Source organism: Silurus meridionalis, chromosome 21 (genome assembly GCF_014805685.1).
Source record: "Silurus meridionalis isolate SWU-2019-XX chromosome 21, ASM1480568v1, whole genome shotgun sequence".
NCBI classification, from domain to species: Eukaryota; Metazoa; Chordata; class Actinopteri; order Siluriformes; family Siluridae; genus Silurus; species Silurus meridionalis.
This window is the reverse complement of record NC_060904.1, coordinates 659589-681787: the sequence shown is the minus strand read 5'-3', so window position 1 is coordinate 681787 and position 22199 is coordinate 659589. Positions and strand designations below refer to the sequence as shown.

The 22199-nt window shown below is 39.4% G+C and overlaps 2 protein-coding genes across 2 annotated transcripts; one reads left to right on the top strand and one right to left on the bottom strand.

The window, feature by feature from the left end:
- Positions 1 to 307: 307 nt before the first annotated feature.
- Positions 308 to 6731, bottom strand: chrnd (cholinergic receptor, nicotinic, delta (muscle)). The gene is made up of 12 exons (XM_046877275.1): positions 6514 to 6731; positions 5167 to 5306; positions 4967 to 5011; positions 4414 to 4523; positions 4173 to 4328; positions 3969 to 4084; positions 3696 to 3896; positions 3064 to 3175; positions 2875 to 2989; positions 2032 to 2242; positions 1538 to 1656; positions 308 to 619 (listed from the first exon to the last, which is right to left on the bottom strand). The coding sequence occupies exons 1-12, from the start codon at positions 6563 to 6565 to the stop codon at positions 437 to 439; spliced, it is 1560 nt and encodes a 519-aa protein (XP_046733231.1). The 5' UTR covers positions 6566 to 6731; the 3' UTR covers positions 308 to 436.
- A 1002-nt stretch (positions 6732 to 7733) lies between these two features.
- Positions 7734 to 9997, top strand: camk2n2 (calcium/calmodulin-dependent protein kinase II inhibitor 2). Its single transcript, XM_046877276.1, has 2 exons — positions 7734 to 8098; positions 8316 to 9997. The coding sequence occupies exons 1-2, from the start codon at positions 7930 to 7932 to the stop codon at positions 8384 to 8386; spliced, it is 240 nt and encodes a 79-aa protein (XP_046733232.1). The 5' UTR covers positions 7734 to 7929; the 3' UTR covers positions 8387 to 9997.
- The last annotated feature ends 12202 nt before the right edge of the window (positions 9998 to 22199 follow it).

Below are 22199 nucleotides of genomic sequence, written 5' to 3'. Positions count from 1 at the left end.
TGGTTAATTGGTGATTTCTTAACATCACATTCCACATTTACTCTCCATATATGATCTCCACTCTTCTGGGAAGATGTTCCACTGGATTCTGTGGAGATTTTGTGAAGATTCTTTCAGCTTCAAGGATATTAGATGTTAAGTGTTAACCAGATGTTAACCAAAGCATTTCACTGCAAGTCGCACTCTGTATGTATGTGACAAATACAATTTGATTTGATTTGATTTGATTAAGTTCTCTCCATAACCATTTTGGAATAAGTAACTGTTGTGATTAGAACAGGAAAAGAGAAAAGTGTATAATGGAACCTAAATTCCAGATCTGTTTATTTCATGTTCAATTCTACAACAAACATTAGATAGAGTACGCTGAGAAAACTCTAGTAAAGTTTAATCACACAAAACTAAAAGCAAACAATTACTCAGTGTCGCTGCTGAATCATATAAAGCGTCGGTCTTCCTCTCTGTAAGTGAACGAGTCTCCCTCGAACGGAAGAGGAGGAGGATGGTTGTAGTTTCCCATCAGGAAGATGAAAATGGTTCCAATGGTCATGATGGGAGTCACGATGTAGAAACAGAGGCGGTCCACCGTCCTGGCAATTCCACTCCAGTTATCCTTCTCCTGCAAAACACACGAAACCGAATGTACGAAACAAAGAACCATGTGACTGATGTCTCTGAGGAACTCTGAGGAACTCTGAGGAACTCTTTGAATCAAAACAATTGTGTTGCAGCTTCCAGTGTAGTTATCAGTCTTCAGAGTGTCGTTACACTTATATATTTTATATATTATTTACACCTATTTTGGATTTGAATATTGTCACCAGTCAAACCGAGCTGCTCCTGAATCCTGGACTGTGATTGGTCAGAAGGACTTCTTTATAACAGCAGCTCAGGTTTATATTATGCACTCCTACTAATACCATTTCCATAGCAACAGCTTATTCATAGAGACATGTAATAAACTAAATAAAAAAATAATTGTTATGGTTCTGTAAGGAGATATTTATGGAAATTATAGAGAAGGAGTCTCCAGTGTCAGGCATCAAGTAACAACTTGAAACTTAATGTCATCTTCTGAACAGAGGAGTTTACACTGTATGGGAGGAGCTAACCTGTTTCATTAAACAATGTATATTAAAAAAAAAGTTCTTAAATCATTTAGATTATTCATTAAAAATGTTTGTAATGCTTTCATTAATTAATATATTTGTTATATTTATTTAAAAAAAATGTTTTAAATACAATTGGTCAGTATTGTAAAACTTTCTTTCGGCTTCTCCCGTTAGGGGTCGCCACAGCGGATCCTCCGCACGTTTGATTTGGCACATGTTTTACGCTGATGCCCTTCCCAACGCAACCCTCCCCAATTTATCCGGGCTTGGGACCGCACTGAGAGTGGCTGGGTTGGTTCCTGACCGAATCGAACCCGGTCGCAGCGGTGGAGCGCTGCATCTTAACCACTAGACCACCAGGGGACAATTGGTCAGTATTGTATGAGGGTCTAATGAGAGTCTCAGGGTCTGAGCTCAGTTCTCACCTCGCTATAGTCGTTTTTGTCTCGCATGTGCTTGACGATGTAGTTCGCTCCTTCCACAGCCGGCTTCAGCTCGTTAAACAGCTGATCGGTCACGTCGGACTCGTTGCTAGAGTTAAACACTGCCAAAAAATCACCACGGACAAATTACTGCAATCATCCGGATTCAATTCAAAACCTGGTTCTTATGATAGAATTCTGAGATGAACAACAGCACGGCAACAAGCAATAACTTTTCTCTCTCGGTTCGGCCCTCCAGGGTGCCCCTTGAGTAGATACAACATGATAAAGTGCCCTCTAGGATGCCCCTTGAGTAGATAAAACATGATAAAGTGCCCTCTAGGATGCCCCTTCAGTATAAAAAAAATTAGAAAGTGCCCTCCAGGGTGCTCTTTTAGAATATAAAACATTCTATGAGATAATATGTGATGAAATCTGGTTGGTACAGGTGAAGGGCACAATGAGTCGTGGGGGTAAAGTTAGCATCATGTACTGACCAGCGGTGGGCGTGGGCCTGGTTGTCAGGCCGTGTCTCTGCGACTGCTTCTCGAACATCAGTTCACTTCGGGACTTGACGCTGTAATATTCCTCGGCTTTGGCAATGTAACCCACAGAACTGGAGCGTCTGGTCAAAGCTCCCTCCCACTGCAGCTCGCTCTCAGCCGGACGGGACATGTGGAGGAAACGAGGAAGCTTCTCCAGGAAGAACTGGAGGAACGGCCCAATATGTATTTAGTTGGATGTATAGTAAGTAATGTATGTTTTCCTGTGTGCATATCAATTACTTTTAATTACAATACATTATTAGGCAAACAAACCCTGCTGGGTATCTCTATCCTAGATAAATGTAACAAACTGCCCACTAGGATACCTCTACCCTGAATAAATGTGATGAAGTGCCCTCTAGGATACCTCTACCCTAAATAAATGTGATGAAATGCCCACTGGGATACATCTACCCTACTGTATATAAAACATGATGATGTGTCCTTCAGAAAGCCCCAACAGTATCAGAACATGCTTCTATCGTAGCTCTGGGGTGCCCTTATGGTGGTGTAAATAGACTGAAGTGCACCTACAGAACATAGAACATGAGTAACTGCCTACAGTATAGTTATAATGTTATGAAGTGCCATCTAGCGTTCTTCTACAGTACATCTGGTGAAGTGACAGTCCAGTAGATAAAACATGACAAGATCTAAGGTGCCTAAAAGGATGTGTCCTTTATATATACTGTATATATATAATTTATTTCTTTTGCCCAGCCCCTCAGGCATCCTGTGTTGCTGGCGAGCTGATGTGAAGATTATGTGAGAGTGAACGGTTCTCAGGTCTCTCACCTCTTTGGTCCACTCAGACATGACATGTGTGCTGGGGGTCCTGAAGTGGAGGTTCAACACGACAACACAGTTCAACACCACCACAGTGACCAAGACCATGATGAACATCAGGTACCTGCAAGAAAAACATTCATCCTCACATTTCTTTACCTTATTTAAACTCCGTTCCCTTAGAGGCATTTCACTCACTTAACGATCAGCGGAACAGCCATGGAGGTCTCGGGTAAACGCTGCGATATCAGGAGCAGGAATACAGACTGGGCCAAGAGTACTGAGATGGACAGCGTCATTTTCTCACCACCTGAACAGGGTCAGAAAACAAACAATCAAAGCCTAAACCAGAAAGAAAATGTAGCTCAATATAAAAGATTTTGCTTAATCAGTAGTGTTACAGGTCCAAACCTTTAATACTTATGAAGTTTCACATCACTTCTTTAAGGTTAAACTCTGCTTCTGTAATAGTTATAAACTTCTTCTTTCAAAACCAAGACATTACAAATCAGATTTTTAAACATTACAAAGTTACTAATTTGTTCCTAAAAAGTTACAAACTGTTTAATGTTGGAAATCTTTTTTTAAATATTACAAAGTTGCTAATTGCTTTTTTTAAAACTTTAAACTTTGCTACAAATGTTAGAAAGAGGTCAAAATAAAAGTTACTATTTATTGAAAATGATCACATTCCTTTTTAAGGACTTTTAAAAGATTTGCAGAAGATCATGATAACATTGTTCTACCACAGAGGTTTCCAAAATCCCCAAATCCCCCTAATCCTGAAGAGAAGTGTGCAGATGTGAATGTAAGCAGATTTGCTGTCTCACTGTCTGCAGGCAGGTAGTACACCAGCGAGGCCAGGAAGGAGATCAGCACACAGGGGATGATGATGTTGACGATGTAAAACAGAGGCTTGCGTTTGATGATGAGGTAGAAGGTGATGTCCTGGTGCTTGTTGCTGTCCAAAGGGATGTGCTTGTAGATGTTTCTCCTGGCAGGTCTGTGAACAATCTCCCACTCACCATTCTCTGAAAGATTTAAAATACAAATCATGAGCTAATCTATGGAACTAATGAAATGTAAGCGTGATCGGTGTTTACCTTTGAATTCTGCAGGGTCGATGACGATCCACTCCATGGGGAACATCTTCTGCGTTTCCTCATCCATATCTTCTTTTAAATTCAAGCTGATCTCTTTGGCATTGTAGGTTAAAGAGCTGAAATGTTCAATTTAAAGATATGGATAAAGCGGATAACATGAACATTGGTGATGATGGTGCAAATGATGATGATGAACCAACAGACCTGAACTTTAGGCTGCAGTTTTGCCAGTCGAAAGGAAAATAGTAGACGTTGATGGAACAAGAACTACGGAAGATGGCAGGAGGAAGCCAGTACACAAAGCCACTGGGATACACCAACACGTTACAGTAATACGCCACTTCGAACTGGGCATCATTACTATTGCAGATACACAAACATCATTTATTTATTAACCACATTGCAAAACCTCCATCTGAAGAACATCATCACAGAGACGTTTTACTTGTTCTCCAACACGATCTCGGGAAGCCAAACCATGCGGGAAGGCAGACGAACGATAGAGATGTCATCAAACTCGGACTCGTTCCATGCAAGTCTGGGGTCGGTCCAGCCCTGGTCACGACCAGAAGACAGGAAAATAGCTTTTTGGTGGGACTTTATGCTTCTGGATGCAAACATTAACTTTTTCAAATGTAACCTTCAGAAATTGCTTTAAGACAGGTCTATAAAGATTCACACATCTGAGGGCTTTGCTTTGAGATTGGATTCAATGTAGAAACTCTGGAAAAATATCATCAAGATTCACTCATTTTATGTTTCAAATATAAAAAAAAGAGGAACTTTAAGAGTTTTTAAGTTCATCTCTCCTTGTGTCTCCTCGAGATCCTGCACTAAAGGTCCTAAGTGGAATCTTTTCAGAGTTCTGAGTAAAATCCCTTTAGGAAAAGAAAATTCTTTATGAAACCTTTAATCAAATTAAAAGTTAAATAAAAGTTGGTCTGAATTGTAAAGCTTTTTAAACACAGGAGGCTTTTTTTTTTCTTCAGAGAACTTACGTGATCCATCCACACATTGGTCAGTAAAGTCTCACTGACTTCGTCCTGTCACAGAGAGAGGAGATCAAATATGATAGTGACTGATGTTACACGTAAATCTAACAGAATTGAATGAAGAATAAAAGACAATTAGAAATCTCATGACTCCATTAAGACATGAAATATGGAGGATGAGGAAGAAGCTCTGGAAGCTCACACACCAGAGAGATGAGGTTGGAGAGCGTCAGTGAGAGATAGATCGGCACCGTCTCATCTTTATTTTGCACTGGACGCAGTTCTTTGTTGTATCCCTTCATCAGGTGTTTGATGAGACGTTCCTCCTCGTTCCTGCCGCTGCATCCTGCATGTCAGACACAAAACCTTTACCTGCTTCATATCCTTTAGACCAGCAAAAGTTCAAATGATAGACACATTAAACTTCCAACAAGTATAGCCACAGACAGACAGACAGACAGACAGACAGACAGACAGACAGACAGACAGACAGACAGATAGACAGATAGATAGATAGATAGATAGATAGATAGATAGATAGATAGATAGATAGATAGATAGATAGATAGATAGGAGGTGCAGGTGAAATATTTCTATAGATAGATAGAGTCAGGGTCTGGACATTTTTGTGTTGTTTGTTTTTGCTTTGGCCACCAGGTGCCGCCACTGGGCCCTTATCGCCTACTCCCTAGCCTTTGTCTCCACCTGCTCCTTGTTAGTGTTGTATATTTAAGTTACACCTTTTGCCTTGGTCCTTTATTTTGATTGTGGTATAGTCATCTTTATATTTGTCTTGGTACGTTTTTCCTGGCTAAATTTGTCTTTATATTAGTTTTGATATTTGAATCTGTGTGGGTTTGTTTGTTGTTCTGTTTGGTGAGTGTCTTTCTATGCATGGTTGTTTGATTTCTTTGAGTCTCCTGTTTTCTAGAGTTGTCCCGATTCTCCTGTCTTTCCTAGTCTCCTGGCTTTTCCTGTTCTCCCCAGTTTTCCCTAGTCTCCGGTCTTCTCGATTCTCCTGGTACCTCCTGTCTTTCCAAATTCTTTGTTCTGTTTTGACATTTATTCAAATTTGAATTAGTCTTGTTTTATTATTTTGTATTTACAACCCACTGTGCATGTGTTTAATTTTTGGTTCTCTTTTCTATAATAAATAAACTGCTATATTGTCTGCCACGCGCTTTTGTGACCTGGGTTCGAGACCAGATAGAATTAAAAAAAAATTATATTCTAAATGTCCCATACAACAACACAGAAGTGCCCTTTACATACTCTAACATTTATTATTATCACAAACATTTCATTACAGTTCCTTAAATGTATTTAGTAATAAACGGAAAAATCTCATGTGCTCTTCCTCTACACATCTAACAGCACTAATACACTGGGATTTTATCAATTTAATTACTAAGCAAAATCAGAATGTGTGTGTGTGTGTGTGTGTGTCATAGTCTCGACTTGAGATTCGTGTTAAAAAGTAGCGGGGATTGTGAATGTAAATACACACGGTGTTAATCAACAGAACCTGATTAGTAATTAATCAGTTTTCTTACCTGACAGAATGAAAGTGAGCAAAACTGGAGGCAAATAAAAAATAGACTTCATTTTTCCCCCTTTCTCTGCCCTCCTTTCTTTCCTTTACTTCTTTGTAATGTTCTACTTTTCTTTTGTTGCTGCTGCTCTGATTGTGTAAATGTGACTCTCTGGACTGACTCGGACAGGTGGCAGGAAAAAATAGACACGATCTCTAACTTCCGGTGCTGAGTTACCGCGCGTGTGTGTGTGTGTGTGTGTGTGGGGGGGGGGGGGTTGTTAAGTGATTATTATTTGTTTATGAATCAGTTCGAGTTTAATTGTGAAATCAATCAAATCTGATAATTTATTACGTGTTCAGTGTTAAGGTTTATCTAAAAGTCATAATCATAAAAGCTCAGAATAAGTCTGACACAGTCTTAATATTTATATGACTATATTTCTTTACACACACACACACACACACACACACACTGTCCGTTCACTGCACAGACTCGCAAAATATGTGAGGTATGCTGTGACGTTTAAATGTATCCAGCAGGTGGCGATAAAGGACTTGCTCTAATAGAGTTTCCGGTTCTGGTTTATTTTTTTCACGAAATGAAAAAGAAAGTCTAAACTATAAGTTTATCTATCTAAACTTTGGGAAATAAAAAGAGGAGAATTAACACACAGCATTTCTCGTAACTGAAGTGGCACCTTTACTGTGTGACAGACAGACAGACAGACAGACAGACAGATAGATAGATAGATAGATAGATAGATAGATAGATAGATAGATAGATAGATAGATAGATAGATAGATTGTGGTTACTGAGGGCACCAGGCCAGTGATAATGAAAGGAACTCTACAGTACTTTACAATATTTTTTTCTTCTGCTCTTTTTTTGTTTGCTTCGATCATTATAACTTGTGTCCCTGTTGCTGTCCTAGGTGCTGAAATATTTCACCTGCACCTCCTATCTATCTATCCATCCATCCATCCATCCATCCATCCATCCATCCATCTATCTATCTATCTATCTATCTATCTATCTATCTATCTATCTATCTATCTATCTATCTATCTATCTATCTATCCCTGTTCTTCCTTTGTGTTCCCCCGCCTCTGGCTATAAACCCGGATAAATTACTTCACTTTTCCGCCTGGATGTTCCTGTATGGTTTCTGGGATCTCCCTGCATTTCTTCAACAGAGCTGCGCGCATCATAACCAATCTCTCTCTCTCTCTCTCTCTCTCTCTTTGGCTCTCGCTCACACACACACACACACGCGCGCGCGCGCTCTCTCTTACCATAACAGCTCATTGAGCGAGCGCGCACTATTGGAGTTGGAGTTTTGCAGAAACCAGTTCGGGTTTTATCATCTTTACTGTACATCTTGCTCTCGTTCTCTCTCTTTCTCCCTCTGTTTCATTCGTGTATTCCTCAGCCGCCATGTCCGAGGTTTTGCCCTACAGTGAGGGAAAGATGAACGGCTACGGACCGGACGACGAGGTCGGACAAATGTCGTTCAGCTGCCGGCTGCAGGACACCAACTCGTTTTTCGGTACGTCGCAGTCCAAAAGGCCGCCGAAGCTCGGACAGATCGGACGGGCAAAGCACGGTGAGACCCGGGCATGAGGAGAACAGGGAAACGGGTCTTTATAAGGGGAAGGGAAGGAAACACGATGCGCTCTGTGCTAATTATTATACTGTAGTGTTAATTATTTACAGTGTGTGTTTATTTTCGACCAGTATAATCTCTATTATTATTATTATTATTATTATTATTATTATTATTATTATAGAATAATCAGACTCATGGTTTCGTGTCTTCTCAGTGGTCATTGAAGACGACCGAATAGACGAGGTTCTGAAAGGCATGTCGGATAAACCGTCCCCCGGTGTGTAGACCCTCCTGACGCATACGAACCCTAATTTTTGCATTTTAATCACCGGTTTGAAGCACCGCATGTGAAGCAGTGAGGAGCGACTGAGGAGCCTCTGAAGATCAGGATGCTGAGAGCGGACTGAAGAAGAGGAGATGATGAAGGACTGGTAGGACATGTCCAAGGGAGTTGAGTTTAAAATGGGGAAACAATGGAATTTTCTTTTCCAAGCTGCTGGTTTAGCTTTATAATTCTCCAAAAACAAAACCCACATAGATCATAAACGAATCCCACCCCACCTTCATCAGAGCGATGAGAAGAAGAAGAATTCTGGAAGTCGTGCCCGGGTCCGACTTCATCATTCCGTCATCACGATATCAGTATTCAGTCATCACCGGACATCGGGATCAGGGTTTTAGAGCCACGTTTCATTGATGTAGCTGCAGTCACGTGGAGACTCGTTCGAGTCACGTGCTCACAAACGACGTGTATAAATAGTGCATTATCAAAATAAATTGTAAAATAAAGAAATGCAACAGTTGACTATTGTGTGCATGCAGATTGCATGGCATTTCAGCTGTATCACACTTCCGCCATATTTTCTATTCGTGTGTTAAACTAGAATTAACTCAAATTACCGAGTTTGTACCTTTGAAGGAAAGTAATCTTCAATTAAGCTTAGATTCAAGGTGCCTCATTTGCTCCATCAGCTCCAACTAAGCACCTTTAATTGTTTAAAATAAAAATAAAATGCACGAGTGAACATTTAACAATTGTTTCCGCTTGCTGTAGGCTACATGTAGTGTTCATCATCAGACACGCGCGCGCGTTTTTGTGAATTATTTTTAGTTCCGGCTTACGTGTCGTACGGTAGCATGGGCTCTTTTAAACATACCATATTTACACACACACAGACACACACACACACACACACACACACACACACACACACACACACACACACACACACACAGGGCAGGTCCTGATGTGTGTGTGTGCAAACCAGAGAAAAACACGTCTGCAAATCTGCAAATATATGTCAAAAATATGGTAATTTTATGAAAATAATATACAAGAAGTTTACATCCAATGCCAAGGAGGATCTAAAGAACAAGAAGAATGATCATACTCATTATGATTTCTAAAATAAAAGGAGGAGGAGAGGAAGTTTATTTATCAATTTTATTTCATTGAATAATTTTTTTAATGTTTAGAGTGGTGTATATAAGAAAATCTCTCGGTGATTGAGTTTGCATGAAGTTTGTGCTGTGCAGGTGTTTTGCACCTGTGTCCAAATCTCCTAATCTTTTTACTGAATATTTGTATTTTTTATAAATAAATATTTGTTTCTAAAAAATTAAATGATAGTGTGCATTCAAAAGCATAATAATAATAACAATACTAATAGAAATTATTATTATTATTATTATTATTATTATTATTATTATTATTATTATTATTATTATTGCTTGTCATTCCAAAACTTAAACTATTTCTACTCTGTTATTTTTATTTTCATTCAAAATAGTGTTTTTTAGTTTTTTCATTTTTACTTAGAATTAATTTTAATTTTGTTTTTTACGGTTCTGTATGCTTTTGTTGTGCATGAAATGTTCATATTTTCCAAATGAATAAAAAGTTTTATAAAGTGAAAAAAATACATTTGTCTGAGCATTTATTGGAGAAGACCCTCTGTGTACTCTGATGTCATTGTACTCTACTTGCTAAATTAATAAATGGAGACAGAAGTTGTCAAGTCGACTGATTTGTTCAGTTTTTGATCCAAGACGATCATTTCAGAGAGCTTCAAAAAGATTACAGAAAAGGGTTCATATGACAAATATCTTCATGTATAAACTGATGTGAATTTCAATAAAGACAGATAAATGTATGTATATGTTAATTATAGAAACATCTGGACCACATCATTATTTAGTTTTATTCATAATAGAAGTAAAGAAAACTTTACTTTAACTTCTAGTAGAGAAAAAAAAACTAAATAATCATAGTTAAAGTGAGTTCTTTTTTCTTCTCTTGATGATTCTTCTTGATAAAAAACCAGGTGTGTGATGTGTCATGAACATGAGAATCAGTTTCACATCAGAACACACTAATGCTCTGCTTCTCTTCCTTTCACTCTGAATAAATAAATTGGTTTTGATATAAATAACTAGTAAATATACAGTAACTAATTATGTGGTTAAGTTGAAGCCTATAAACAGGAAAGATTTCAGCATGGGACTGATTTCTGTGTTGATTTGAGCCTTTGCTGTGTCAGTAACATGAGAAAGCATCAACAATAGCCACACTTTTAACCTCCTGGCAGAGGCAGCCATGTGTGAGAGTGATACAAAATCATTAAGCACAATTCCAGAATATATGAGCCGTTCTTCTTCCTACAAAACACACCAGAGTTCCAACACATCACTGATCTCCACCTGCATCATTTTACAAACATTTGGTGGATTGTTATTAAAATCAATCTTTTTTCTTGTAAGGGTTTTGGGTTATTTGGGTAAATTTGTGTGCTGATGTTTCTGTGTAATTCCATCTACCTTTCACTGTTCCTAATTGTTAGCTGGAGCTCCAGGTGAGAGTCTCTCAGCGTCGTGAACACAGAGGAAATAAATCTCCTGTGTATTTCGGTCTCGTCTCTTCTTCCCCTGAACGAAAGCAGATTATGAAATCAGGTCGCATTCGTTCCGTGTCACCTGCAGCAGCACAGAAAAACATGTGGAGGTGGGAGATGTGGAGCAGTGTGTGTGTGTGTGTGTGTGTGTGTGTGTGTGTGTGTGTGTGTGTGTGTGTGTGTGTGTGTGTTGTCTTTGGAAGAGATAGATATAAAAAAAAAGTGGTCTCCTAAAAAGCATAAAGTTACAGATGACACATTCCCTTTATACAGTGCCCTCCACAATTATTGGCACCCCTGTTTAAGATGTGGTCGTGGACTTCTAAAAATTCTCCTTTTTTTTAAAACAACATAGAACCCAAATGCAAAAAAAAGAGAAAAATCCAACCTTTCATTTAAGTACATTACTTTGGTGGTAAAAAAAATCATACATTTAGAAAAAAAAAAAACTTGAAATCATGTGTCCCACAATTATTGGCACCCCTAACAATTCCTTTGAAAAATTTAATTGTTTTTTTTTGTAATATATTTTTCTGTAGTTGCTAAGGTTGGTCAGGGTATCTAGGGACTTTTAATTAGTAATTCATGATTTCCTGTTTCCCTGGGGTATAAATATGACGTGACACAGAGGCCTAATCCTCTTACCCATTTGTCAACATGGCAAAGACAAGAGAACACACCATTCAAGTAAGGCAGATGTGTGTCGACCTTCATAAGTCAGGCAATGGCTACAAGAAAATAGCCACTCGCCTTAACTTGCCGGTATCTACAGTCAGAGGAATCATTAAGAAGTTTAAAACAACTGGAACAGTGACAAACAAGGCTGGAAGAGGTCCCAAGTTTATCTTGCCACAACGCACAGTGAGGAGGATGGTAAGAGAAGTAAAAAAATTTCCCAAGCTCACCGTCACAGAATTGCATCAAAGAGTGGCATCTTGGGGTCACAGAGTCTCCAAAACAACCATCAGACGCTCTCTACATGCCAACAAGCTGTTTGGGAGGCATGCAAGGAAAAAGCCTTTTCTCACTAACACTCACAAACGTAAACGCCTGGAGTTTGCTAAGCGGTACTGGGACTTCAACTGGGATCGTGTGCTTTGGTCAGATGAGACTAAGATTGAGCTTTTTGGCAACAAACACTCTAAGTGGGTCTGGCGTAAAACAAAAGATGAGTATGCCGAAAAGCACCTCATGCCCACCGTGAAGTATGGTGGAGGATCTGTGATGCTGTGGGCCTGTTTCTCTTCCAAAGGCCCTGGGAACCTTGTTAGGGTGCATGGCATTATGAACGCTTTGAAGTACCAGGATATTTTAAATAAAAACCTGATGGCCTCTGCCAGAAAGCTGAAGATGGGTCGTCATTGGGTCTTTCAGCAGGATAATGATCCAAAACATGTGGCAAAATCTACACAAAAGTGGTTCAGCAGTCACAAACTCAAGGTCCTCCCATGGCCATCTCAGTCCCCAGACCTCAACCCAATCGAAAACCTGTGGGGCGAGCTAAAGAGAAGAGTGCATAAGAGAGGACCCAGGACACTGGATGATCTAGAAAGATTGTGCAAAAAAGAATGGTCAAAAATCCCTCTCTCTGTGTTCTCCAATCTTGTGAAATGTTATAGGAGGAGATTAAGTGCTGTCTTGTTGGCAAAAGGAGGTTGTACAAAGTATTAACATCAGGGGTGCCAATAATTGTGGCACACATGATTTCAAGTTTTTTTTTCTTTTTCTAAATGTGTGATTTTTTTACCACCAAAGTTATGTACTTAAATAAAAGGTTGGATTTTTCTCTTCTTTTGCATTTGGGTTCTATGTTGTTTTAAAAAAAAAGAGAATTTTTAGAAGTCCACGACCACATCTTAAACAGGGGTGCCAATAATTGTGGAGGGCACTGTATATAAAAAAAAAAATGTTATTCTTTTCTAAATAACCCGAAAAGGAAAATGGCCCGCAGCAAAAAGAAAATTCTGGGAGACTCTGATGCTGTTAAGCATGCACTGCTCTTTAGAGGTCTATCCACAGATTTTCAATAATGTTTCGGTCAGGAGACTGTGAGGGCCATGGCAAAACCTTCAGCTTCAGCAGTCCATTGTGGATTTTAAGGGATTTTTATTGAAATTTATTTTTATATATATATAGAAGTCATCCTCTTTCAACTATATATATATATATGTGTGTGTGTGTGTGTGTGTGTGTGTGTGTGTGTGTGTGTGTATGTGTGTGTGTGTGTGTGTTATATCCATACAAAACACAAAATTATTGCCACACCTGCTGTTTAGGATCAAGAAGTCTTTTCCTGAGTCTTTATTATAAGTCTATCTATCTATCTATCTATCTATCTATCTATCTATCTATCTATCTATCTATCTATCTATCTATCTGTCTGTCTGTCTGTCTGTCTGTCTGTCTGTCTGTCTGTCTGTCTGTCTACATGTTGTTTTTCAACCTTTTTTCTCTCTATTTAGTATTTATTTATTAATGCTCCGATCAACAGCTGGGTCAGTGTGAGAGGTGGTAATGAGTAACGATCAGGCAGAAATCACTACTTTCCCTTCACAGATTTGGATTATTTGTGTGTGTGTGATTCCTAATGGCACAATTTGTTGTTGTTCATTTTTTATTATTATGATGTAAAGTGGAATATATGTGGATAGATAAATCATGTGTTCGAAATTTTGCTTGGTTTTCTGAGATTAGATTAGATTAGATTAGATTAGATCAATAAAACAAGCTAACATTTTTTTTATTTTATAGAATCATCTTTTCTATAAATCAGAATTAGATGATAAGCATACAGACAAAAAAGAAAATCAAGAAAGGAGAAAGAAACATCTAAAACCTCATCAGGAACCTTCAAGAACTCTGGAAACTAATGACTAATGTACCTACAGCCTGTAATTAATAAACATAATTACATAAGCATATGGGAAACTCTAGTCTATCACTCTGTGTGTGTGTGTGTGTGTGTGTGTGTGTGTGTGTGTGTGTGTGTGTGTGTGTGTGTGACCCATAAAACCTACTCATGCTGGCTCTGGGACTTGGACTTCCCCATGTACAGGTTCTGGACATGATCCAGTGCAGAAAAGTGGGCCACTGTGTCTGTGGATCATCTGTGTGTGTGTGTGTGTGTGTGTGTGTGTGTGTGTGTGTGTGTGTGTGTGTGTGTGTGTGTGTGTGTGTGTGTGTGTTTTGATGAGCACCACATTCTCCTGTTCCTTTTCGATTCTGACTCTCTGTTCCTGTCCTTCACGCTGTATCTGATTGTCTCTCTCTTAGTGTCTGTGTTTCAGACGGTCCAAATCTTAGTGTCCTGTCTTCCATGTCCACAGTTTTTCTTCTCACTTCCAAGGTCTTTGACCTTGACACTTGTTTTCTCTTGGTTTTCTTTTTCTCTCTTTCGCTCTCTCCTTCTGCCTCTTTTTTCTTTTTATTTACAGTTTGAAGTAGGTATTGATTATAGGTATTGATTGTTCCTGAAATGATTTAGTGTTTTCTCAGCGTAAGCTTAAACTCTGACCTTCTCGTCTGATTGTTCTCAGTTCTTCATGGCTCCTGATCCCACACTGTGAATGAAGTTCCGGTGACATGATCCATGATCCACACAGATCAGTTTTCCCGTGTCCTAAAGCGTTTCTGTAACCTTTAAGATCAGTGAGTTCTGTGTTTCCTCTGTGGGAGTGGATACGAAGCCGTCCTGAGGAAAACTCGAAACTGTTACCGAAACAGGAACAATTCATAAATAAATTATGAAGGTCGGTGCTGCCTGTGACTGTGCGTGCAGCCTTGTGCTGCCATCTGTTGGCGTGTTTCAAAACTTTTTGATACCTCCTCACATGAGGCGTTAACATTTATGGAAGGAGTCTCCAGTGTAGAGCTTGTTGTTTTGTTAGTTTGTTTGTTTTTTTGCATTGTAAAAGAGTGTTGTATTTGTTTGTTTTCATCGTAGTATTAACTTCACGTGAGAAAAAAACAAGAACAAATTGATAATAAGAACCAACTTAGAGACCTGAATGAAATCTCTCTCTCTCTCTCTCTCTCTCTCTCTCTCTCTCTCTCTCTCTCTCTCTCTTTCTCTCTAAAAGTTTAAAATAAAACTTTCATGAACAATGTTTTTTTAAACTTGCATGTTTCCAAAACAACATTTTGGTCATTTTTGTGTTTTTCATTTGCAAAACTTCTGCCTCTGACTGCAGGACCTGAGCAGCTTCTTCTCTTCATCACAAGTCTGAAATCTGAGAGCAGCTGAATACGAGGTGAAAACGAGCAGAAACGGAAGTAATTTATTAATGATCAGCATGCTTCATGTTTAAAGATGATGTAATTCACAGTAATGTGATTATATAACATCTCTCTCTCTCTCTCTCTCTCTCTCTCTCTCTCTCTCTCTCTCTCTCTCTCTCTCTCTCTCTCTCTCTCTCTCTCTCTCTCTCTCTCTCTCTCTCTCTCTCTCTCTCTCTCTCTCTCTCTCTCTCTCTCTCTCTCTCTCTCTCTCTCTCTCTCTCTCTTTCTCTCTCTCTACTCGTTATTAAATTAAACTTGTTCCTGAGAGGGTCTTTAAAAAAGCTTTATATGGATATAATTGGATTCATAAGCAGCATTTTTGGATTTTGTTAGTTTGTTTTAAGGATTAGATCCTGATTAGAGTCGCATCCTTTTAAAAAGACCTCAATATTTATTTTATAGCTTTATTCCTGTTCTTAGAGACTCAGACACTATTTCTTGAAGCTCACACTGTCATCCAGTTTCCATAGAAACCAGTAGTCATGGCAACCTCACTCCCGTCCGAGGTGGCATGGAGCGAGGAGAAGAGTCCACACTGATGTTCCTCCAGCGAGGCTTTAATGGAATGACATCACGATTTTATATTAATATGACGGAGAGATAAAATTTTGATTGTTGGTGTTTTGACATGAAAATAAATAAATAAAATAAATGATTTATGAGACATGAGGATTTTGGAACCCTAGAGATGCTCACATCACACCTCGAGTGAGTCACACACACACACACACACACACACACACACACACACACACACACACACACACAGTACAGTGTTAAACATGACATCATACCTGCACACACACACACACACACACACACACACACAGTACAGTGTTAAACATGACATCATACCTGCACACACACACACACACACACACACACACACACACACACACACACTCTGAAGATCTGAATCCAGGATTTTGATCTCCATTAACTCTGAGTGTGTGTGGAGTTTCACATGTTCTCCTACGTGTCCATTTGGCTGTATGAACTTTGCTCAGTTACTCAGAGTAAATAAGTGTGTAATCACATTTACTATCCCAAAATTCCTGGGACAGGATCTGGATCCAGCATCACCCTGACCAGGATGAAATTCATGGTGTGTTTTACTTTTTATAACAAACAAGCAAAAAGTCTTCTGGTCATTTGAAATATAAAATATATTAAAATTCACCGACATTTGATTCAAATAATAAAATAACTACAAAAAAGTTGATGAATGGATTGGGCTTCAACATGTTTCAGAATGGAGTTTTGTCCTCCGTATTCTCTTCTACAAAATCCAAAGATTGCAATGCTTAAAACGGAATATGTTCTCCTCGAGCCGTGAAAGACGCATGTGGAGATGTTTGATCAGAAAGGACTTAAATATATAAAGTTGTGGATCTGTGGACGTAACGGGTTCTTAATCTGGCCATGTGCCAACTACCTTCAAGGAAGCGAGGGTTCTTCCCTTCTTGAAGAAACCTGCTCTGGATTTATCAGACATCAACAATTACAGACCAGTATCATTTCTCTCCTTTCTTTCTACATCTCTGGAATGCATTTTATCAACCAATTGTCTGTTTATCTCTCACAGAACAACCTCCATCAGTCTGGCTTCAAACCAGAAGCAGCACATTCCACAGAGACGGCCCTTTTATCTGTCTCTGAGAAACTACATGCTGTTCTTGTTGGTTCCTTCTCTACAACATCCAGAGGATTCGGCCATTTCTGTCCACACAGGCTGCCCAGGTTCTTGTTCAGTCTCTTGTGATTTGGAGACTGGACTACTGCAGCTCTCTGCTGGCAGGTCTTCCCCTGAACACTATTCCTCCACTGCAAATGATCCAAAACGCAGCTGCACGTCTTGTGTTCAATCTGCCCAAGTTCTCCCACGCCACCCCACTGCTGCTCCTCCACTGGCTTCCAGTAGCTGCACGTATCAGATTTAAAACACTGATGTTTACCTACAAGGCCAAAAATGGACCAGCACCATCTCACCTCAGAGACCTCATCACATCTCACACTGCACCACACTGTCTGAGATCCTCCAGCACTGCTCCACTGGTACCACCTTCTCTCAGAATGAGAGGTAAGTACACTTCAAGGCTCTTCTCTGTTCTGGCACTGAGGTGGTGAAATGAACTTCTCCTAGATGTCTGAACAGCAGAGTCCCTGATTATCTTCAAGCTTAAACTTACACTTTCCACGTTTTCTTTGTGTAAAAAAAGTTGCAGACTGATTTATGTTAAGTTTGTAATCCAGTGTATCAGTATAGATTTATTCAAAGCACTTGTGTACGTCGCTCTGGACACGGACTCTTGCTAAATGCTGCAGATGTAAATGTAAGTTGAGACTTATATACGTCCTAAGTGCTAATTACAAGACAATGTGTTTCAGGTGTGTTTCGGAGGTCATGTGACACGCCCTGTGAGAATGGCTGATAAAAACCCTAATGTTATAATCCTGACAATATACATACAGTTTTTTGTAAAAAGATTGGAAACACCAAGTCTTTTCTGGTGTTTGAGAGCCACGTGCATGTTCCTCTTGTTTCTATGCTACAATCTCAGTAATATAATGCGATGCAGATTTCATTTTAGCAAACAAATCTATAAATATAAAGACTTTATTTGAAGTGAAAAATCGTCCCTTAGCATGAAGAACAGCTTTACACTCTCGGCACACAGTTTCTCATTCAGCTGAAATACTTCGCGGTGCCTCTTGTAAAACTCTCCAAACATGTTCTTCACTAGTTGGAGTTTTCTTGCTCATCCCAGAGCAGTTCAGTAGGATTTTGGTGCGGTGACTGGGAAGGTGGTTCCATGATTGATATCACTCCAGACAACTTGTTGACGTCGTCTTGTTGTACGGTGAAGATGCTTCCAATCAGCTGCAGTCCAGACGGAACTGCATGGTGTTGAAGTGTGGAATAGGAGACATGTTGGTTCAAGATTCCTTTCACTTTCCAGAACCTTTTTCAGTTTCTTTCCAGCACCTTCCCTGCTCCGAAACAACCCCAAACCATTAAACTTCCACCTCCATGTGTGGGTGTGGGGTGAGGGGGTCTGATCACATCTTCTCTCCTGTTCTTCTTTTTATACAAATTCTTCTGGTAGAGACAAAAATGTCCCTTCTGGACAAACTGTCTTCCACTCATTTACTGTCTCGTTTACTGAGTTTGTTGCATGAAAACTAAGGAACCTGCATGTGTCTGAAAAACAAAAACGATTCAGTGTTTCCACACTTTTTACAGGTTCTGTATAAATATAACGAAACTCATCTGTGTCTCTACTGTTGTGTGAATTTTACACAACCAGCACAGATCACATTTGCAGTATTTTTGTTTTGTATTGTATTTTTAATAAAAGTTTTTTTGCCTGTGATAATTGTTGTGTGAGCGATCACCTCCAATTAGTGTCAGATCGATGGGGCAAAAAAGCCTGTAGGTTCCCCACACACAGGAGAGACACTTGTAGAGATGTGTGGAGATAAACTTTGGAGATGCAGAGACATATAGAGAGAGAAGTGGAGAGACTTCAGAGAGACATGTGATTGAACTGGATTTGGAGAGACACTTGAAGAGATGTTTGGAGAGATGTTTTAAGAGACTTGTGGAGTGATTTGTGGAGACATGTTTGGAGAGACATTTGAAAAGACAATTTGAGAGCTGTTTGGAAAGATCTGTGGAGAGACATGTACAGAGATATGTGGAGAGATGAGTGGAGAAATGTTCAGAGGGATATTTGGGGAAACGTGGAGAAACGTGTAAAAAGATAAATATTTATGACCTTATCTTTATAGGAATTTCAGTTTCTGAACAAAATATATATATTAATAATAATTTATTGATTATATATATATATATATATAAAGTATGTGTGAGTGGGGATAAAGTCCTGGAGCACGTCAATGCAAAGTGATGATCGGGGGACTGAGGGGGTGCAGTTTTCATGCTTGTACTAATTTAATGTTACACACTGAACGACTGATGAATTCTTTGCTGCTGGAGTGATCTGTGTTTTGTTCGTCCTCCTACAAGATTCCCCAAAAATATCTGGTTATATGGTGATGTCTTCGCCGGTTGCTTAGCAACACTGTAGGCCAGATTCTTGGACTGCAGCAGAAACGTCGCCACGTGAAGCGTAAGCACATGCCACTGAGTCTCACACATTCACTATGTATACACAAACAAACACACACACACACACACACACACACACACACACACACACACACACACACACATTAGCGGTAACGAGCGGTGGGATTATCTCACAGCAGTGTGTGCTCTGTGATATCTGATGCTCGTAGCTGTAATTGGGTCAGATGTTCAAGCCTCTCTCTCTCTCTCTCTCTCTCTCTCTCTCTCTCTCTCTCTCTCTCTCTCTCTCTCTGGACTGTACAGTACCTATTCACATTAATCACAGTAAAGCAGTCACCTGTAAAGAGAAATAAAAAGAAAGTCAGATCAGGTTTCTCCTTTAGTGATTTTCATACACAGTGTGTCCATCAGTACCTTTTTTTTGTATTCATTGGTACCAGTACCTTTTTTCTTTACCGATATTGATACTGATTTTCATGGAACATATTCTGTCTGTGTTTTTCCAGTCAAAAGAGATCTTTATAAGATTAGCATGCTAGCTAGCTGCATGGATGGAGTAGGGCTGAAAATTTGCAGGTTCTCTGCTGTGTGTCTGAGAGTTTCTAACATCCCTAACACTTTCTTCTAGTTTTTATTTTAACAAAATTTGCATTCGTTAAAAAAATAATAATAATATTTTCAGCTCCATAAATGTTGGCACCCATTGTTTGTTTTTTCAAGCAGTTGGCCAACTCACACTAATATATAAATAAAAAAATTAAAAAACATTATTTTTGTCTTAACAGATGTTATATATTTATTAGGGAATCTGTGCTGTTATGCTTCAATGTACCTCATAAAACAGAGCTGAAAAATAATCATAAACAGGTAAAGAGCAAATGACTGGGAAACAGGATCACAGTATCCAGGTGTGTTCAGGTGCTCAGTTGAGCTACATTTTAAACACACTTACACACACACACACACACACACACACACACACACACACACACACACACACACACACACACACCATTAAAAACCCGTTCCATTCACAACAGTACAATGTAACTCAGTGTGACTCAGGGATTTTTCAAGTCTTTGAAATCATGTTTGATTTTTTGCTTTTGTTATAATCCTTTGATCTTGTTTAATCTTTTACCTGTTCGTACATCACCCAGGGTCGTGCCTGGATTTTCACCTCACTCTGACGTCACAGTTTGGATTCATTTACTTTGGATAATAAAGACTTAATTTAATTTGGATAAAACAGACCTGCACTACAATCACAATCACATTACTTCATCCTAGAAATAAAACACGGTTCAAAAAGTCTCTGTATAAACATCAGGGAAACCGTGTGTGTACTCTGTGCACTGTGAATGAATCAGAATCCTTTGACAGGGTGTGTGTGTGTGTGTGTGTGTGTGTGTGTGTGTGTGTGTGTAATTAGACACAGGTGTGTTAATCCAGACACAGGTGAATGAGAGAGATGTAGAGTACAGGAAAGTGGAGTCCAGGGCGGCCATATTTGATGGCAATACGTGAACCATGAAAAAAATCACCCCAGATAAAACACACACACACACACACACACACACACACACACACACACACACATACACACACACACACACACACACATACACACACACATTTTCCAGGAACCCTGGAAAATACAAAAAAACAAAACATTATCATAGTGTCTTATTGAAGGGGTGCCAAAAAACACAAGTGTGGTGGCATGTACTAGTTCCAGCCCAGGGTTTAGTCAACACCCACCCACATACACACACACACACACACACTACATCAATGTTTACACATCCCTTTATAACGAATCCACTAATGAATCAGAGGCGTAAAACCAACCGGCATGTTACAGTCTGAACCTGCTAATAAATACTGGAGTGTGTGTGTGTGTGTGTGTGTGTGTGTGTGTGTGTGTGTGTGTGTGTGTCTTTAATACAAAGAGACTGCAGCATCTGTTTATGAGCTGATCCAAGAACCGCCCACAATAACCTGCACAATTCTGCTACAAATGTGTATGTGTGTGTGTGTGTGTGTGTGTGTGTGTGTGTGTGTGTGTGTGTGTGTGTGTGTGTGAAGTGTACAGTATGTGGGTGGCTCCCTGCTCTTGTGGGTGGGTGTGGCTGCTGTGTGTATAAAGTCGAGTTCACGACACAAAGCATCAGCAACTAAACCGTTCTTCATGTTTCTTCTTCTCTTTTTTCTCATTATTTAGACTCGAATTTCTGAATCTTTAGTTTGTACAAAATTCCACAAAATACATTATACAGCTGAATGTTTGGGGACAATTAACCTTTAGATTGCTATGTGCTTTTATCCACATTTAGTCTCCACTTGCTGTTATAATGAGCTCTGCTCTTCTGGAAAGATGTTGCACTTTCTGGGGATTTGTGGAGATACATTAAGCTAAAAGGGTGTTAGTAAAGTCATGTACTAAAGTAGGTGAGGTGAGGAGGCCTGGGTTGCAGTCAGCATCCTCATTCAACCCAAAAGTGTTCAATAGAGTTTAGAGGTTTATAGCAGGAGCTCTTCCACACACTTGCAACCCATGGAAAGCAGATCTTCATGGAACTGGCTATAGGCTTTTGTCATGCTGGAAAAGGTTTGGGGTCTCCTAGTTCAAGTGAAGGGAATTGAAAGACATGACTTTTTTTTCAATTTGAGTTGACAATTGTGTGTGTGTGTGTGTGTGTGTGTGTGTGTGTGTGTGTGTGTGTGTGTGTGTGTGTGTGTGTGAGAGAGAGTGTGATTGTCGGTGTGTGTCTCATTTGAGGATCATCGCATCTGAGGAACGTGAAAACATCATGCGTGTGTGAAATAGTGTGTG